This window comes from Manacus vitellinus, unplaced genomic scaffold (assembly GCF_001715985.3).
Source record: "Manacus vitellinus isolate BGI_N305 unplaced genomic scaffold, ASM171598v3 scaffold_7_pilon, whole genome shotgun sequence".
Lineage (NCBI taxonomy): Eukaryota > Metazoa > Chordata > Aves > Passeriformes > Pipridae > Manacus > Manacus vitellinus.
This window is the reverse complement of record NW_021940813.1, coordinates 22,816,949-22,836,239: the sequence shown is the minus strand read 5'-3', so window position 1 is coordinate 22,836,239 and position 19,291 is coordinate 22,816,949. Positions and strand designations below refer to the sequence as shown.

General features: G+C 39.7%; 1 protein-coding gene across 2 annotated transcripts in view; it reads left to right on the top strand.

Annotated features, from left to right (window-relative positions):
- The first annotated feature begins 262 nt into the window (after positions 1-262).
- The window catches only part of GRTP1 (growth hormone regulated TBC protein 1), a 33,281-nt gene continuing 14,252 nt past the window's right edge, over positions 263-19,291 (top strand). The window contains exons 1-5 of one of the 2 annotated variants that reach the window (XM_029964809.1): positions 263-373; positions 1,795-1,946; positions 7,958-8,116; positions 13,673-13,797; positions 15,519-15,615. In XM_029964809.1, the coding sequence (XP_029820669.1) occupies positions 336-373; positions 1,795-1,946; positions 7,958-8,116; positions 13,673-13,797; positions 15,519-15,615 (571 nt within the window). In that variant the 5' untranslated portion in view covers positions 263-335. The remainder of the gene's footprint in view (positions 374-1,794; positions 1,947-7,957; positions 8,117-13,672; positions 13,798-15,518; positions 15,616-19,291) is intronic. The other variant, XM_029964810.1, reaches the window with a different exon arrangement.

Below are 19,291 nucleotides of genomic sequence, written 5' to 3'. Positions count from 1 at the left end.
TTTTCCAAAAAAAAAATATTATTTTTTTTTTTCAAAGACGAGAGAAATGTGAAATACACTAAACCTAAAACTCTGTCAGAACCAGACCGGCACCTCCTCGCCGAGCAGCCCGAGCAGAGGGAAGCCGCTCCGCCGCCGCCCAGCCCCGCGGGCTCGAGCTGCCCTGCCCGGCGCCCGGCCCCGGGCACGGGAGGCGGGACCCGGCGGCCGCCCCCGCCCCTCGCAGGCGGCAGGAGAGTTGAACTTGGGAGCGCGCAGCTCGGTCCGGGGCCGGGCCGCGGCGCTGCTCGGCCTGGGGAGCGCCCGCCCCGCCGGGGGCCGAGCGCGGGCGGCCGATGGACAGGCGAGAGGACGGGCGGGACTGGGCGTACAGGTAGGGCCGGGGGGACGGGCGGTGGGTCCGGAGCCGGGTGACCCGCGCAGGGAGGGCGAGCTGTGCCGCCCTGAGCGCTCGGAGCCGCCAGGGGCGGCCGAGGGGCTGCGAGGAGGGGAAGCCCCCACGAACCGGCCGCGGCGCGGCGGAGGGCACCGAGCAGCGACCGTGAAACCTCCCTTGCCCGACGGCAGGTTAGGGAGGGCAGCTTCCTTAGAACCTCGCCTCCTGACTCGTTTCGCCTTTCTACCTCAGGAACGGAGTTGAGCATGATATTTATCTGTGCTTGCTGCCTGGGCAGTCGCAGTCGTAAATATGAGATGTGTGTTCATTGACGTGTTAGGGGGGTTTTTTGGGTGTTTTCACGTTCTGTGTCTTATGAGAAACCTGTGTCGGGGGTCTCGATGTCTTTTACACCTGCGACTTTTGTGTCGGATACGAGGAGTACACGAATACTAAGGTGACTTTTCTGAACAGCCAACTAGGTAATGACAATTTGAGGTCTGAATATTTAATTGTTCCTCTTCTGATTCATGCTTTACTACCTGTGACGCTCCCGTGAGCCAGTTTTCCCAAGGCTGTGTCAGTGCTGCTCCATGGCCTAATTCCTTTTCCATGAATGAAAGGGGCAGTGTTTTAGGAAGTTAAGCCCCGAAGACTGTCTTGAAACCTTTTCTGAGTGAACAGACCCCCTCTACCTGTTTAACTTCTACAGAGCCTGTGAGTGTCCTGTAATGGTGATAGCTGGCAGGTATAAAGCGCCCTGGGAAGTTGCCATAAATCTAATTTAGCAAAGTGACTTGATATATCAATCTTAGAATCAGCCATGCAGTTCTGAACTCTGTTAGTGTCGTGCTGCCTGAGATAATGTGCTGTACAGTGAAAAATTGTAAAAGATAATAAGTGGTTTTGGTACACATATGAAGTAGGTGGACTGATACAAGGATTTGTCTCTTTTTCCAAGTCGTACATTTTCACGAAGAAGATTTCAGAAATTACCCATTTGAAAAATAATTTTTGTAACTTGCACTATTTGTTGTCACTTTTCTGTGCAGAACTGTGTGGAAAGAGAGCTGAGGTCATATTGGAGCTGTTATGCTATACCTTCATGCTTTTCCACTGTTTCTCTGTATTGTGGAGGAAAACTCCTCCCAGATTTCTGTGTGGTCATAATTTGGGTCACTTTGCAGACAACACATCCTCTGGTCCAAAAACTCCTTGCTTGTAAAAGCAGTGAAATCTGTAAAACTGATTGAACAGTTTGTGTTTAAATTAATGTACTTAAGCACCTTTGATATGCTAAATGGAGTGTAATAGTTTGTGTAAAATAGGTTTTTGCTGGGAGGAGGGAGTTTTGAGCATGTTTTTTTTCAGCTGTAGGTATGTTGAAACATGTACAAGAATTCTTTTTTATTTTGTAGGGTTGATCCATATGGGTTTGAAAGGCCAGAAGACTTTGATTATGCATCCTATGAAGCATTCTTTTCCAGGTACCTAGTGGTACTCACTAGAAGAGCAATAAAATGGTCCAAGCTCCTAAAGGGGAATAACAGTATACAGAAGAGCTTAAAAGGTGAGCTGTGGCTGCTTATAGGTAAAAGTGCATTATGTTGGAACCAATATAAATGGTATTCAATGGCTTTGTGGTTTGGGATGTTAAATACTATTTCTGTCTTCAAGTGAAAACTGGTAGTGGAAACAGTGATAATACATAAGCAGGTATGCTGTTGTTAGAGGGATTTGATTTAAAGCTTACAAAGGAGTAATCCTTTTTTGGCATATGCTATAATATCTTATTACATCTGTAACCCAGATATGGCCACTGGCACTTCAAGATGCTGTTTTGCAGCTGTTTGTTGTATTGTAATCTGCTCTCTTGAACTCTAGGGATCAGGATGTTAGGGCTTTCAGGTGCTGACTCTTTAACAGTTCTTTAGATTGCTGAGATGTTCTAGCTTTCCTTATCTTTGTTTTCTAAAATGACATTTACCACACAGCTGACAAGGTGCATAGTAAGAAGTGATGATAAATGCCTTATAAAGTGAAGAAAGTAAAATGAATGTGGGAGCTAATGCAACATTGGATACACTGCTGATGAAGTGTTAATGTCTGCTTCAAAAAGCAAGAAAATCTCTAGTAATGAATTTCTAGTAATCTTGAAAAACAGACAGGTAGAAATAAATGGAAAGAATCAGAAGGTGCCAGAGAGTCCTGTTGAACTAAAGGGTGGGGGTTTTCTCACACTCTTTCTTTGCGTTATGTTTTCATATAAGCATCTAAATTTTGCTTTTAATGGTGCTATTCAACTTACTTTCTTTTGGGTGTCTTTTGGAGTTGGGCAGAGTTCTCCATAAGTATGTTAAAGAAAAAGTGAGTAAAACTAAGCGAAAGTTAATCAGGCATTGACTGTAACATAGCTAAATATTTAGAGCTGTGCTCGAGGCGCAGACTTTGATTGGTGATTCTGATGGGTTTGGTTTTTGGGGTTTTTTTCTTGGCACCAGGAATGGGATGATAACTAGTGAGAGTTTTTAAGTGTAACAGTGTATTTTGTGTATAGATGTCCATTTTAAGTCTGAGAAATCCCAGAAAATGTAGGTTTGAGCTGTAGCTGCTAGATCATATGCTGCTATCCAGAAAGTATCTACTTCTACTATCTTATTTTTCTTACAAATGTAAAGAAGTTTTTGTTTGGGGTATCAAGTTTGAATATAGCGATAACTTCGTGGTATTTTGAATTGGTGAGGATTTTGAGATTCTGCAGAACTTAGTCTTCTAGTTGTTATGGAAAAATAATCTCAGGTTTTGATTTATCTCCTCCTCTTAAAATGTGTTAATGGTAACAGTGGTAGCTTTTAGAAATTTCTGTGAGTTCATTTCATTTCTCTTTGTGTTCTCAGTTCCAGCAGTGTAGGCACAGAATGTTACTGTGATACAAACGGTGCAAATGCCTCTGGTCTTATTTTGGAGCCAAAACTTTGCCCCAAACTCCACCAAGTTTCAGATGGTCATGCTGCCTTACCAGCCACATAATGACAGTAACCTTTAGCCTGGCTTTAATTGTCTCTTAACAGGCTGCTCTGTGTGATAAAGGGGATTCTGTAAATCCACTGGGTGGACATGGGCAGTGGCTCTTGAATTTCACAAACCCTTGTGGTCTGGTGCATCATCTGTGACATTGGTAACTTTTGCTAAAGATACTTGTATTTGTAGGCTATGCATTCTCATGTACATATGTAATATGTAATTCTAAGGAGAGTGACAGGAATAAGCAATGTTGAGGAAATGTAGTTCAAGTGTAGATTCAAAGTTATTACAAACAGCTTCCCGCATTATCCTCAACTGATACCTTGGAGGAGAGTGAAAGGTTGACCTGTGCAATTACTGATTTTTTAAAATACTTTCCTTCTTATATCAGTGTTAAGATTAAAGTCCATTGCATATGCACATGGAATTGTGTAAGCAATTGTTTAGGTGTGTGCTTTATCCTGCAAGATGATCTTACCGTGATTTCCTCGCAGGCAGTTGGAGAGCAGAAGGTCTGCTTGGTTATCCACTGAATTTCCCTCCTCCAATCCTTGATTGCTCTGAAGCTTTGATCAGGAGCTGCTGGCTCTGCCATAAGCTAGAACTGAGAAGAATATTTAATTTGCCACTTCCCTCCCAGAACGCAATAGCTGTATTTGTGATCCCATTTTGAGTTCTATCAGGGCCGTTTCAAAGTCTCTTACTATGAGCAGACGTGAGAGAGGCATTGTACATGTGGTAGCTCAGAAGTTCCACACCCATTTGTCTGTACACAGAGAACCTCATAATTTCTGTCTGGGTGAACAGGAAGAAGTGAGAACTTGTGTTAATTTTCCAGTTTGGAAATGTGGCGTGTTCACATGCTACTGTGTTTGCCTCATATCCAGTGTGGTATGTATGTATATAATTCTGTTCTACTATAAAGAAGAATAATTAGAGGAGGTTTATAGCAATGGTAATTAGGCAGTGTATCCTGTTGTTCTGTATTACAACCTGCTGGCAGGGTGGGTCAGGGAATTTTGGCTGACAGTTCCTTTCACTCACTCTCCAGTCTGTTTGTTATTTTTTTGGTATTTTTTTTCTCCCTCTACCCTTGTTATCTTCACGTAGTTTCCACTGCACATGAGAACTTTTAGTTATTATCCATCACTTGCCTCCTTTCTCTCTCCCTCTGCCACTACTGAGATCCTCTTAATGTTTTCTCTTCTCCATTCAGCTGTCTTTATGGGACCAAAATACAGCTTTCTACTCTGGCTTGCTTGCAAGTGGGCAGCAAACTGTTTGACATAATTGCTCAAAGTAGCCTAATTCTGACCAAAATTGTGCCACATGACAGAATTTGGCTGTAAGTGGATTGGTCAAAACTGACCAGTAGCAGAAGATGCTTTCTGGTCTTTGATAAAATACAGTGAAAGGTGAAAGTAAATGTACTAAACAGTGGTTTTAACAGGAGCACTTCTGTTCCAGCCAGGGGCTGGAGGAAGGAGCTTCTTAGAAATCCGTTTTTGTGTTTGACTGAAATTTGAACGTTTACAGGCACAAGTCTGCTTTGTTTCTTCTGTGATGTATTCATAAAATAAAATTTTCAGTTCTTATGTAGAATTCTTCTGGGGCCCAAGTTTGTTTGTTTGTTTCCTTAGCATGCAACAGTAATTGTTAGTAACTGAAAAAGTAATAAGTGCAGATGCTTCTCAAGATGACACCCTTCTAATATTTTTAAGATGAGATAGCTTTTGTTTAAAATGGGTTTTTTGCTGCATAAACCTAGTCTGTGTTGTAGAGTGAAACAATGTTAAAGGGGCAAAAAGGTAAATACAAGTTTTATCTAGAAGTAGAAGCCATCAAAATTCTTATATTCTACCATTAAATGAGGACAGGCAGGTGTGACTTACTTTTATATCTTGCTACTATAAGTAGTGCACAGTATTAGAAAAATGTTATTTTCTGCATATTTGAAGTTACTTTTAGACTAAAGTAACACTTTTAGACTACTACCCTATCATGTACCTGTTTTTTCTTGTGACGAGAAAAACACATTCAAAAAGTGTGACTCTAAACTTGTGAAACTGTCACTAAGTGTCAGAGATAATTGGATTATTAAAAGAGGAGTTTTTTTGCTTTAAAATTAATGTTTCGTATTGCCCCTGTTCCTAATGAACAGAGGAAAAATTTTACATAAAAATATTTCTTTACTGTGTGTGTTTTAAAACTTAGATTATGTTGTGTACATTCTGGTTGTCCTGAGTGTGATTCTGTGTGCAGATACTCAGGACTGGGTGTTATTCAACAGTGCTGCTTCTGAGATCAAGCCCTTGCTTTACAGTTGGCATTGGATGCGTGACTGGAGACTCATGCACGATCCGGCTTCATCTGTGAAAGCTTCTTAGGTGTTAGAGTGGGAGGATATTCTGCAGTTGAGTTTTGTGGGCTTTTCAGTTCCTGAGGTTAATGTGGGGAAAAAAAGCAAACCATAAGAATGTATTTGTATAAAACAACACAGTTTTGTGCATAGAATATGACATGTATAAATAATATGTTTATATATAAAATTGCAACTGTCCTTGTTTTCAAAACTGCTTTGCTGCTCCTGTGTGCCGGTTTGCAGATTCTAGCAAGCATGATAATGGTGTGAGGATGAAAAGCACCACGTAAAGGGCTTTTTCCATTCCTCAGGGAGTGGGGGAGCTGGGTCAGTAGTCACTTGGGATGATACAAGCTTCTGGCAATTAGCATGAGAACGATGACACTGAGGAATAAAGAGTGTATGCTGTGCTGCAGGGCTGCTTTCCCCTTGTGCCACTGTCCCTGCTTCTCTTGAATTTAATGTGTGTTGTTGGATGTGGATGTTGGCTATGCTTCCAGAATTTACAGTTGTTCCAGAAAAAAATACCATTGGAATTTTGTGTTAAAATATGGTCATATCCAGTATTTTAGCCAGTAAGTTTGCTCCTAGAGACATTTACAAGGTCATCTGAATGTCTGTTCTTGTTAACCTAAATGGGACTGGTTCTTCATACTCATTCCTATATTTGCTATATCCATCTATAGGATTTCTTGAGCATTAGAGTTCAAAAACTTGTAAAAAAAGATGATATGAGAATTATTGAGCCACCATGGAAACAAGTGAGTTATTTCCAGTCTGTCTGAAAGAAGGTTGTAGTTAAAGTTACTTTACAGCTGCAATAGTAGAGACTGTAACCCATAGTATAGATCCTTATCAAAAAGATAAACAAAAACTACCCTGAAGACCAAGTGTTTATTACAAATTTATTTCTTTGAGGGAAAGTACCAGATTTTAGGTGGGTGAAATGCCCATTATATGTGCATAGATTTATCTGTTGACACTGGGGAAGCAGCTTTGTTTCCTAAAGGAGAGGTGGCTGCAATTAGATGGAATGTATTTAGGTCTGTCTGAGTTGTAAAACCTTGTTTAAGTCTGCTGTTTTTAAGGCCTTTAATTTAGGCAGCATTTACTTTGACTTACAGATCTTCATGACTGGATAAAACCTGGCTAGGTAATGATACTTTGTGTGTGTAATAAAAGTCCCAACTCTCATTTGAGTCTCATTGAAGTTAGGGACGAGAAGTTGATGCTTTAATTCATAATGTCTCATTCATTTAGTAGGAAATGTCTGGTTGCTTTATCATTTTATTCTCCCTGAAAAAAACCCAGAAAATCTCAAACATTCAGCTGCTCTTTTTTTGTCAGAAGAGGTAATGCTGATTTAGGATTATGTACCAATGAGCAGCATTGGCTCCATATTAATATTTTTCATACCATTCCCAGGAGGAAGCTGCTTTGGGTATCATTAGCCTGATGCTTCTTCCTGTAATCTTGCATCCCAGTTATTTAGACTGAATCATCAGCTTTAAAAAAACCTAAAGCACACCCTAATGATGAATATGATGCAGGAGATAAGAGCTACTTTAGATTTGAAAAGAGTTCGCCGGTTATTCCAGGGAAAATCATCTGCTGCTCACTCACATCTCCGGTTCTTCCAAGGGGTCCTTTAAACAGCAGGCACATATTTCATATTCCTCAGTTTCAGCCATGATCTCAGTGGTGAGATGCTAAGCTGAAACCCTGGGGTGAGTTAACATAGCGATTGATACTAGAGCATAACTAAAAGGAAAGAGCTGTCATGTCAGAGGCCACTGGTAACGTAGGAAAAATCAGTACTCGTCTGAATGAAAAAGAACAAAGATCAAGGGCAAACTTTGCTGTTCAAATCTCCATCCAGAAAGGAAGAAGAAGAAGAGGAAAGGATTAAAAATTCTAGTGGGGGAAGAGAGGAGGAAGGAGAGCCTGAGTCTGGAGATCTGTGTGGGGAGTCTGAGTGACAGGAATTTAGTAGTGAATCTAAACTGTACTATGCAGCTGAGAAGTAAATGCTTGTCCTTAATGGTAGCATAGGAAAGAAAACATAATAATCTCTAATCAAGAGTTTTCCTATGACTTCTTAACTTTTGGTTGCTCATTTCCAAAAGAATGATACAGCTGGATTTTTTTGTTTATTTAAAAAAGGAACAAACAAAACCAAACTTCTTGTTTTGCAGTGAAGAGATATATCAGGAAAGGCATCCCCAATGAACACCGTGCACTGATCTGGATGATTGTGAGTGGGGCCCAAACCAACATGGAACAAAACCCTGGATATTACTACAGGCTGCTTGAAGGAGAGAAGAATGACAAGCTGCTTGAAGCAATCAAAACAGGTTATTGTCTTGATAATACAGTTTATCCATGTCACCCATCCTATGTCCTAAATGTTAGAGATCAAGTTATGTCATGGAAAACTTAATGTTTCTGTAGTAGTGATTTAAGTGCTGAATTAATGTAAATTAGATTAGCCATAAGCTCTTTACCAGCACAGATCTCTCCAGGTTCATCATGTGGTTAAAAGCATTAAGGAATGCATTTAAGGAAGATTAGAAATTATTTGGGAAGGAACAAACTAGAAAACAGTATTATGTCCTAAGTGATTGAAGAGTTATAACTTTGTGCCATGAGACCTGCCTTTGAGTTTGTTTCTCCATATTTCTTTTCCAGTAGGATACTGGAGAAGCAGCAGGGATTGTTGAAGGTGTGGTACACAGGCCATATGACACAGGTGGAATATGCTAGGATTTCAGCTTGAGGAAAAAGACTGCTAAGAAAAAGCTGTTAATAGATTTATATGAATTATAAATGGTGCAAAGAGGATGAATGGGGAGCAATTGTTATTTGTTTCTCGTAACTTAGGAACCAAGGATACAATGAAATTTGCCATATCACTGCCTTGTGGTATTTGTTACTGTGCTGCGGAGATTACAAGAAGCATGAACTAGTTTAAGAGGGAATTTGGTAAAATGACAGGTGGAGGAATCCACCTGGTACACAAAATACTAAACACTAAATGCAAATCCCTGGGAGAAGTGGAGGAGGTGGAATACCCCTCCTGTACTAATCCAGTTTCATGTGCGCTTTCTGTGAACTTTGATCAGTGGCCAATACTGGTGACAGGGAATAAGGGCAACCAGACCTTAGACTGAGCCACTGGGAGTAAAAAGAGGCAGCAGGTAAGGGCAAGGAAGTAGAGGTTTGATGTAAGTGATGTTTGTCCTGAAACTAGTCAACCTGCTACAGCAGAGCTTTTATAGAGAAGCTGATGTTGGCTGAATTGCCCAGTTAATAAATCAAGAGGTTGGGCTGCGCTCCAGACAAGGACAATGCTGAGGTGGTTTGGTTAGAATGGCAGGTACAGTTGTTTTCTTCCTCTTGCAAAACCCAGGTATTTAAAGTTTGGGCTGTATGGATTTTTATTTGAATTAGGATAATCATCTGAACACTTTTGGTTTATGCTGAGTTTCTTCTCTGCCTCTCCCTGCAACAAGCAGCACTTTGGGCTTTTGGGACTACACGCCTTAGTAAGGCATTTTGGAGCATAAACTTTCATGTTCCTATGAATATGAAGACTAGCCAGCCTTATGTGCTGCTCAGGATTTGAAACAGTAGAGCTCTAACTATGAATACAGAGAGAGCTACTAAGATGACTTTCTAAAGTCAGCCTCGGTAAGGGCCTCGAGAAGGTTCAGACTATTCAGTTGGGATACAATTGCTGCAGCAGAGTTGAAAACAATTTCTTTTCCAGTACTAGACAAAGACATGAAGGGTGATGTTGTGTCGGTAGGTGGTTTTTTGCACAGGTTAAAATGAAATGAAAATATTTTTGTGGGGGAGGAAAAATATTGGAAGAAGATAAAGATCTGTTTGTGAACTATTGAGGAAAGAGACTTTTGGAAGAGCTAGTGCATTGATTGGAAAACTGCAGAAGAGAAAATTTAAAGTGAGGGAAAATATAAAGAAAAACAGCTTGTAAGATTTTATTGAAGGGGGTAAAAATAAAATGAGGGCCTCAAACTCCAGAGTGGTAGATTTCCCTTTAGAAAGGAAGAAACAACGTGAACATAGAAGTGATGGAAGGAGGAAAGTACTTAAGGTGAATGCAAACTTTGTGTTTAATGTATTTAATGAATTCAGTGCTCCTGATGAGTGTGCAAATTTTATAGTGCGATTTAGCTGAGAACTGTTTCAGTTTGAATTATTGTCTGACACTGATTTTGGTTTTGCCTCTTAGTTTCCCATTACTGTAGTTGTCTTTAACAGTAGACTAAGGTAAGATGTGGAATCCTACTGCTGTTCACTTTTCATGGTTGCAGTTTCCAAAATTTTCACACAAATGTGCTGTGTTTAGTCCCACATTCTAGCTGTAAAGTTACAGCCCAGCACAATGCTGTGGTTTAAAAACAAGGGAACAGCAACAACACTTTTTTTTCCAGGGGAGGGGCAGGAGGACAAGGTCAGTGAAAGACTTAATTTCAAATTCAATTTAAAATGTGTAAGAGCCAGTGTTGTCCTGTTTCGTTTATGTGCCCAGAAGCTCCCAACAATATTCATGTATGTTTGGGACTGGTTTCCATATGGGAGAGTCATTAATGGGGTTAATAAGGTTAAAAAAGGCAAGGTAGACTGTGTAAAGAAGTGGTCTAATCTTTAAAGAAAAGTCTGATTAGTAATAGCAACAGAAGTCTTTCAGCTAATTAAATCTTTAATCTGTTCTTTCACCAGTTTTGCCCTTTAACTTCCATATTGCTGATTTCTTTTTTTTTTATATAGTATTTGCTGTTTGAACATTTTTTTTTAAAAAAAGAGAAATATAGGAGAGAGCAGGCTTCATATTCCAAGCATAAAAACAAGAGTGTGGAGAATGCAGGTCTTTAAATTTTGATGGAAATTTTCATGTCTTAATTTATGTGCACATTTAGAATGGCATGCGTTCCTACTATTCTTTGTTGTTCATGTCCTATTATAGTAAAGTTTAGTAGGAGAAATGATGTTGGCAGGATAAAAAGTGTCTGTCCTTCTAATTCAAAGTTATGTCCTGGTTACAAAAAGGCTGGGGGGTAAGTTGTCATGTCTTCCTTGCAGTGATCTCCCCTTAGGCTGGGCCATTGAATTTCAGAGTAGATGTGTCTGTGCAGCTAATATTGGCATTTCCACTTATGTGTTTCATGAGGAGGAGTTGTAGGGGCTGTGAAACCCAAGGTCTGATATTTATCAGAGAATCCTCTGAGCCTGTACTGTGCTGTGTGACTGCTGACATAAGGATCTGACTGTGTGATGGTAGTTGTAGGATCCTAGTTGAGTTTATGATGGGTTCAAAAAAGTAATTCAAACAATGGTCATTGCCATTTCACTGGAGACAGGGAATATTTTATTATCAAAGCACTAATAAGCTTCTCTGAATGTTAAACAATTAGTGAAGGTTGGGAATTTTCACATGAGTTTAGGGCATTTAACCATGCAAGAGGAAGGGGAATAGCAGTGTGAGGTCTTCTGGCTCTCTGTAAGAGGAGCCATATCAGGTCATATCCAAATGGCTGCCTCCTCTGGTCTTTGGTCAACCAGAACAGCTAAAGGGAGAACTGGAGGAGTAAAGTGTGTAGTGGTACTTCCTCAGAATGTTTTTCCTAGTCTCAGGTTATCTGATGTTTGCAGAGTTTCTGAGACATATCTGACCTTCTTTGCGGCCTTCTTCCTAATTCTGTGCTCCCATACTTAAGTTGTTTATAAGCAGTAGATCTACACACAATGACATGATAGTTGTAATTTGGGGATTTATCTAGCGGTATAAAGTTCTAATGTTCATTTCTCTGTTTGAGGCTGTGTTCCTTTGGACACCAATGTCTATTAAGAATGAAGCAGATCAGTGGCTAACAAGTCAGAGGGTGGGCGGGTAGGCTGTGCAGAGTGTGAGGAGGTGGTGTTTGGAAGTCACCTCTGGAACAGGTGTAGTAAAGTGTGTGTAAGTGCTGAAGCCAAATGAACAGCTCTCGCACGCTCCTGCCGTTTGCCACAAGTCATCTCTGACCGTTGTCTTACAGTATTGGTTTGTGTGCACCTGTGAGACCATGCCCTGTATCTTCTGTTAAGGATAAAGCCTTCTAGCTCTTGTATCTTGTTTTTCTCTCTGTCCCTAAACTAAAATACTGTTACTAAATATAAAGGAATATTTTAAATCCTTCATAAAACTAGGGAAGGCTTTCTCCAGTCCTTGTGGGAAAAACATGCTCTGCAATCAGAAAGCAAGTTGGAGCTGATTCTCTCAACTGGAAGCCTTCCTCAGGTTGTAAAATGACAGATGAGTTCAGTTTGAGTAGTCTCTGCTCTGTATGTGACGGACTTTTTGTACTCCCCCCTCACCCTTGGTCTGTATAGCTGAGGAGAAGAGCCATGGCTAAAATGTTAAAATTAGTCTTTTCTGTAGCACCCAGCATATACTTTAATAAACAGTTAATTTTATTATGCAAATACTATGCTGCTATTCCTACCAAGAAGAAACAAAACAAATCTATTTATCCTGTAACTGTTTGTTGTTCAGATCCTCTTAAAATGTTGTCTTTTTCCTTGTGTTTTTCTTTTCAGTCACATGAGAGGTGAAGTGAAATATTTTCTTGTAAATTATTTGTTCACTTCAAAAAGGAAGAAATAGAGATTAGTGTGACAACATCTTAATGCTTGTGACTTCCATTACACTCCTCGTGATTTTGGGGAGCTTTCTTCCTTTGGTTGCTTCCAGCTAAACTTTGTGTCAAAGCTGTAACAGACTTCTTCCTTTATGCCGGAGAAGGGTGATAAGAAGTGATAATTCTTAGGACATGGAGATCTGTACAGAGGTGTACTGTTCCTGAATTTTGTTTTTAACTTTAACCCAATTTAGTTTTGTTGTTGTTAAATATAACCCAAGCAACTATTCATATTTTATTAATAACTCTTGGGTTTTGAAAATCTCCAAAGTTACATTTAGAAGTTTAAGTTGGGGAGAAAAATCCTGTTCAAAAATCAAATGCACAAGTCTGGACTAGTGACCTTGGGTTCTCCCTTGTAGACTGAAACAGGCCAAAAATTAACTCTGCCTGTTTCTTTCCAACAACTAAAGGGTGTTTTGGAGTGAGTAGCTCAAACTTCTATGTCTAATTTTTAGACCTTTGTAAGAAGAGATTAGTCCTACTGTTCAGGTTAGGTCTGAAAGAAATTAATGGTTGGCAATGTCAGTAATTGCATAATCCTTACTTGGTAAGGACTGAGATTGAAGCATGTAAGAATGTGCTCTGCTGTTTGGATATTAAAAATGGCTCTCCTTCTCTATGGTCTTGCACCAATGAAGACAACTCTTCTCATGGTCACATCATGGAGAAAAATTAACTTTTAAAAAGTGATTTTTAAGTGGAAGTCACCAGTTGCAGGAACAGGACTGGTTTTTTAGCCGTTTGGGAGTTTGGTAGCAGTTCAATGAATAAATCAATTGCAAGTTCATCTGATTTGTTGGGAGACTATACTTTCCCAGAAGCACAGCTCATTTCATACCTCTTGACTTGATACCTTTGGCGTGTGTTGTTCCTGTCAGTCTAAATACCTGGTTTGCTTTCATTTAAGCCTTTGCAGTCAAATGTTGAGAGAGTCCAATCTGCAGGAGAATTTCTTTAGGCCTGCTTGAAATTGGTTTCTGTACACTAATAGGATTATTCTTTCTAGGAATGGATTATCCTTGAATGCAAGTGCCCTTTTAGCCAAAATGGAAGTAAAGCTGTTTCTTAAAATTAATCCACCCAAACAACAGTTCAATGCACCATAGTGAAGCTTCAGTTGTACTTCAGAAGAGCTGTAGAAGTTATTTGGAATGTGAAAGAGGGAACAGCTCTTAATTTTGGTCTTTTTTTCCTTTTGTCTAGACATGAACAGAACATTTCCAGATAACGTAAAATTCCGCAAAACCGCTGATCCATGTTTGCAGCATTCACTCTACAACGTGTTGGTGGCATATGGGCATCATAATAAAGCAGTAGGATACTGTCAGGTATGTAATCACTGTTCTTTAGACAGTACTGCATTTCAGCATGGTAATTGTTCTTGTCCATTTGAATGTGTGTTTTTCAGAAGCACATCCACAAACTATTTCTGTTTTTAAAATTGCCCTGGGGGAGGGGAGTGGGGTATGAATTGCTTCAGGCAAATTCAAATATCCCTGTGAGTTACTCCATGGCTGTTTTCATAGCTAGCTTGATCATATTTGGTCCCATTTGTTAGCTGCAAAATAAATATTTTATCATGCATGGTTATACCAAGATTAGTTGCTTTGGAGAGGAAGTGAGTTTGCCTTTCCCACTTCCTCCCTCCTGCCATCTTTCCCAAAACGGTCCTTCGTATGTACAAAGCATCATGAGATCTCAATTTCCTTTGTTTTCACTGTCATGTTTTTCAAAATACAGAAAGACCAACATTAATGTGACATCATGTTGGGGGCTGGTAGCATTTATTTGGTGCCAGTCTCCCAGTATAGATAAGGCAAGTAGGAAGAAAATTTCTTTGAAGTTCAACCTTATACTGCTTTGATGGCAGCTCAGAAAAGCTTCTGTTGTCACTGTCAAGTACTGCAAAGTTTCCTGTGGGACACAAAGAAGATAAAAGCTGATTCATGACAGTCTGACAGTCAAGGAAAAAAGCGTCTATCTTTAAGGATCATTAAGAAGCGGGAATTGTCATAAGCAGAACATGTTTTCAGTTCACTTAAGTCCTCTCCTTTTTCCTCCCCTTCCTCAGCAAGGATATGTGTGCTAACATATACCTCTTGTTAGTTGAGAAAGTTAGTACAGTAAATACAACTGCTCCAAAGTTGGAGAGAAGGATACTTAGATGGACTTAAACCTACACTGAAGTCACTAAAAAAACCTTTTTGTGTATCCCAAGCAGCTTACTCCCATTCTTCAACAGATGAGTGATTTTTATTATTGTCAGTAAGATGTATTTATTAAAATATAATTTTAATATTTTTATAATAACAAAAGGGGTAGAATTATGAAGACTCACTTTTGCAAGTGTCAGGCTCCTATGTAGAGGTGGTTATACACAACATAACTCATACACAACTTCTAAACCATGGTAGCTTCTACTCAAAGTACATGTCCAATTGTTCCTAAAATGTTTTGGTACATTAACTGTTTAATGGGCTAATGAAAGAAGAAGATTAAAAAAACCTTATGTGGTTTCTTTACATGTTTGGTTTCCTCAGAGGATAAGTGTTATTATATGTACTGGAGCAAGTGGTTTGTAGACAGCCTTTGGATGACTTAAGCAGCAACAGCTTGTAAAAGCTGCTGGAACTGCAAGTTTAAAGAGTGTTTGCGTCAGGCATTCTCCTCCTGTAGCCTCACTGTCTACCTGCAGGTGAGGTGTGTTGTGTTTGTATTGCTCATCTAATACAGCTGTGTTTTGGTTCTGATCAAAGCAGTTTTCAGTTACACTGGGCCAGGGCTTTGGAATTACAAAAAAAAAAAGGAAAATTGAAAGTAAAGTGTAGACTACTAAACTTTTAATTTTCCTCTCCTTGATCTTTGTTAATAATTCTTGTTAGCTGTTGTCATGCGGGTTTAACAGGTTACTCAACCAGTGGCCTCCATTATTAGATTTTACTTAATATACACACTTTGTAGAACTGCAGTAACTTAGCCCTTAATCAAAAGAAATGAACTGGAAGCTGTTAAGATAAATGTGTACATAAAACTCTTTTTTCTGTTTCAGGGCATGAACTTCATTGCTGGATACCTGATTCTTATTACAAAGAATGAAGAGGAGTCCTTCTGGTTGCTAGATGCTCTTATTGGAAGAATATTGCCTGGTATGCTAAAAACATAGATAGTTGTATTCATATATTGGACCTTGGCTTTTATTTTTGCATTCTTCTCCAGTTTTAGAGGGTTTAGATGTTAAAATGGACTTGCCTGGACTGAAGATTTTTCTAGGGTCCTGGAAAAACAGCACACAGGCAAAATTTGCCCATGTTTTCTGGTCAGATTTTAGTTCTGAAGCAGTGGTTTATGTTTGTCAATTTGCACTCTGTCTTCACTTCCTACTTATATCTGTTAGGTAGGTGTCTTCCTCTACCAGTATGAAGCTGGGGAACAGGGCTTGGGAAGGTGTCTGGGATTTGGCACTTGTGTTTGCAGGAATGTAACACAACACACAGACAGTGGTGGCAGAGCAGAGCGAAGATGGGAGATGTGCACAATTTGAGCACCCAGCCTGAAGTAGGAATTCCCAGTGGCTCGGCAGGAGGCAATGTGGGCTTTTTTGAGAGGTTTTTGACAAGGTGGTGGTAGTTCCTGCTGTGTCTTCCTCTTCTGAGTGGAAAATTCTTGGACACTTTACAGCGTGATTTTGCAACAAAGCAAACAAATGTCAAAATCCCTGTCTGTATGGGAAGTTCTTGTTAAGGCTCTGTTACAATCCATGGTGATCTAGCCAGGCTGGTCAATAGAGTCCAGAGGGAAATTCAGCACACCCTAAGCTATAGACAATATCTGCATCTGGTCTGTTCAGTAGCTCTTTGGGTTTCCTTGCCTGGATCTCTGGGTTTGCAGGAGGTGTTTATACAATCAGTTTTGTCCACTGTGTAAGCTGAACCTCACTGCACAGGTGAGATACTTTAAAACCAAAAGGCATCAGACATAGCTATGTTTTATACTCCTATAAAATACATTTGGGAATGTTCTTCCTTGAGATTTAATTACAGAGGGAGAATGGTTTCATCAGAAATTCCCATTAGCATTGCACAGGACTGACTACAGCTATACCTGTAATGTACGTGGAAAGTCTAATTGGAAGACTAGTAGGAAATGGAAGACTAATTCCTTATTGGCCCAGTTTTGCTTTTGCACAGATCTTTATCTCAAGTGGTTGAAGGCGGAATTCAGTATTATACTGTCAACTAAGTGCTGATCAAGGACATCAAGGTTGATACTTTCACTTTTCCTTCTTTCTTTTCTTGTTTAACTTTAAACAAAAAAAAAGGTATAATTTTTGTTCTCTTATTAACAGAAACGTCTTTCAGAAATAAGGAGGAAGAGCTGAGAGAGTCTTTTCATGTTTTTGAATGACTGTAAGAAATTATCTTTTACACTGAATCCACCACATGGGAACTTGTATTTTCCTTGCAAATGACCAGGGTGGGTGGACTTTGTTTCCAAACTGAAAAAGTAGAGGGAGGCAGGGAGTGCTATTGAGTTGTTGAATCAATCTGCAAATATTTGACATTTTGCAGCCTTAAAGTTTACTTTCAAGCTATAAAAATAGTCTAAAGACATCAACTGTCTATTGCTTTTGTTCTGCACAAACAGGTAGGGGATGGGGCTGCTGTCTGCCATATGACCTGTCACTGGCTGACATGGGTGGATGTTTTTTTTCAACACCACTGTGTGAAGGATAAGTCCCTCAGTAAAAGACAAGTTTCATTGTGAAGTGATGTGTGGAAACTTTTGCTGTAAATCTTCTCAGTAGTCTTATATGGTTTTATTTGAGGCAAGAGAGGTAGAGTCAGAATTTTATGTTCATTGTTTTTAGTAGGGAACTTAACTCAGTTTGTCATAAAACCTTCAGTTCCTCTTGTATATCTTTCTTCTATGCATTGCTGATACTGAAGTGACAAAAGTTGCTCTTATTTTTCCCTCTTAGTTGTTGAATTTATCTTAGGCAAGCGGCATTGGTGATGAGAAGAAACTCATAACATTTTAAAAAATATTTTTATCCCTTTTATTCCCACCACTCTCCTATATCGTCCTTGATTTGTGTATTTTTAAAATTAAAAGCATGATGGATAATTGGCATAATTTCAGTGAAATACTGTGTGTGCATATGTGAGAGAGAGAATCAGACAGACAGACTGTATCAATAAAGAAATTTACTGGGCTAAGTAGTTACTACCCTTCTGTTACTAGTGCAAGGTAAGGCACATTTCAGTTTTAAAGCCATACAGATATTGGTTCGGAAAGCAGAGAAGCACTGTATATTTTCCATATCTTCAGAGGGAAAATTAGCAATAATTTTTGTTGGATGCTAACAATTCGATCAGCCAACGTTTTTTCCATTAGTTCCATTGTGGATGCTCTTTTCTTGATCTGTTTACGTTATAATCTCCATGTTTTCCCCCTGTCATTGCAACAAATACGCCTCCAGGTCATGTCCTCATTTTTGAGTGTGTCCTGTTGCTGCCAGTGGTGATTTAGGACAGTTTAGAAAACCATCCTCTGCCTTCTGCAGTGTCCCTGTGGATGCTCCCTCCCCTGCCCACACACGTTTCATTACATTAAACAGCCACTCCAGTACCTTGATGCTGAGAGTGGCCTTTTGGTCAACCATGAGCTGAGCCAGCCACAGATCAATGTCATTGATGGGAAAATGCACAGTGGGACAGATGGGAGCATTCTGGGGAAGTGACAGAGAATGGGAGCCCATCAGTAGAGATTTTCTGGCCGAATTGTTCTGTTACATCCAAATGGAGTTAGCACAGCTGGAAGAGAGAGCCAACAAAAATTGGGGTTTGGTTTGTTGGTGTGTGGAGTTGTGTGCATGCCATTTGTTTGCCTGTATGTAGCACTACTGAGTACGGCTGGGTGAGGCCAGAACGTTCCTGATTCTCCTGAAGGCAAGCTCATGAACAGCCTGTCAGCTGCTCAGCCAGGGTTTTGGAGGGATTAGGAGCATATCATTTAAATGCAGCAAGGGGGGGGAGAATTATTTGTTTTAACGGAAGTTTTGGGTGTTATCAAGCTTGTTTTTATTCCTAGGCTCATTCAAACAGATGGCTGGAGCAGACAGTATTGCCCACAAGCAGCAGTATGGATTCAATTCAAACTCAAAGTGGATGTGCCTGCAGTTTGTACTCAGCATAGCTCTAATGTTTCTGTTCTTTTTGTTACTCTGACTCTCGTTGAGAAATTTATGTTCTGTTGAGGAAATACTGGGGAGGTTGCTTTAGAAAGTACCCTGTAGGTGAGACCTTTGAACTGTAGTACTTCAGGATGTAATTTAAGGAGTATATTTATCATGGCTTACATATTTGTGATTAAATGGTGAGTTTAAGAGAAGAAAAACTTGACAATTTGTTCTCACTTTAGCATGTCAGTTATGCTTATATATAGCAGAATAATTCCCCTCCCTCCACCTCCCCGCAGTGGTTCTGGAAGCAGCAGTGTTTTATCAAGCTAAAATTAGTCTACTGGACTATTATAATGGAATTACTGAAAACCAGTTGTAGATTACTCCTCCAGTGGTTAGAGAGGTCTCATGATTTCTGCACTAGCTTGTTCACAGCCAATTTTGTATCTTTTTAATCTTATGTCAGTGCTGACTTTTGGGGGTGAAAAGGTCCCCTTTTGTGCTTGCTCTTCATGTATTTGTAGGGTACAGTCAATTAATTTTATGTTTTTTCTAACTAAGCTACAGCAGTCAGACTTTTCTCTTGCATGAAACTCTTCTCTGTTCCCATTTTAGCTTAATAATTATTTTGCACGCTTGTT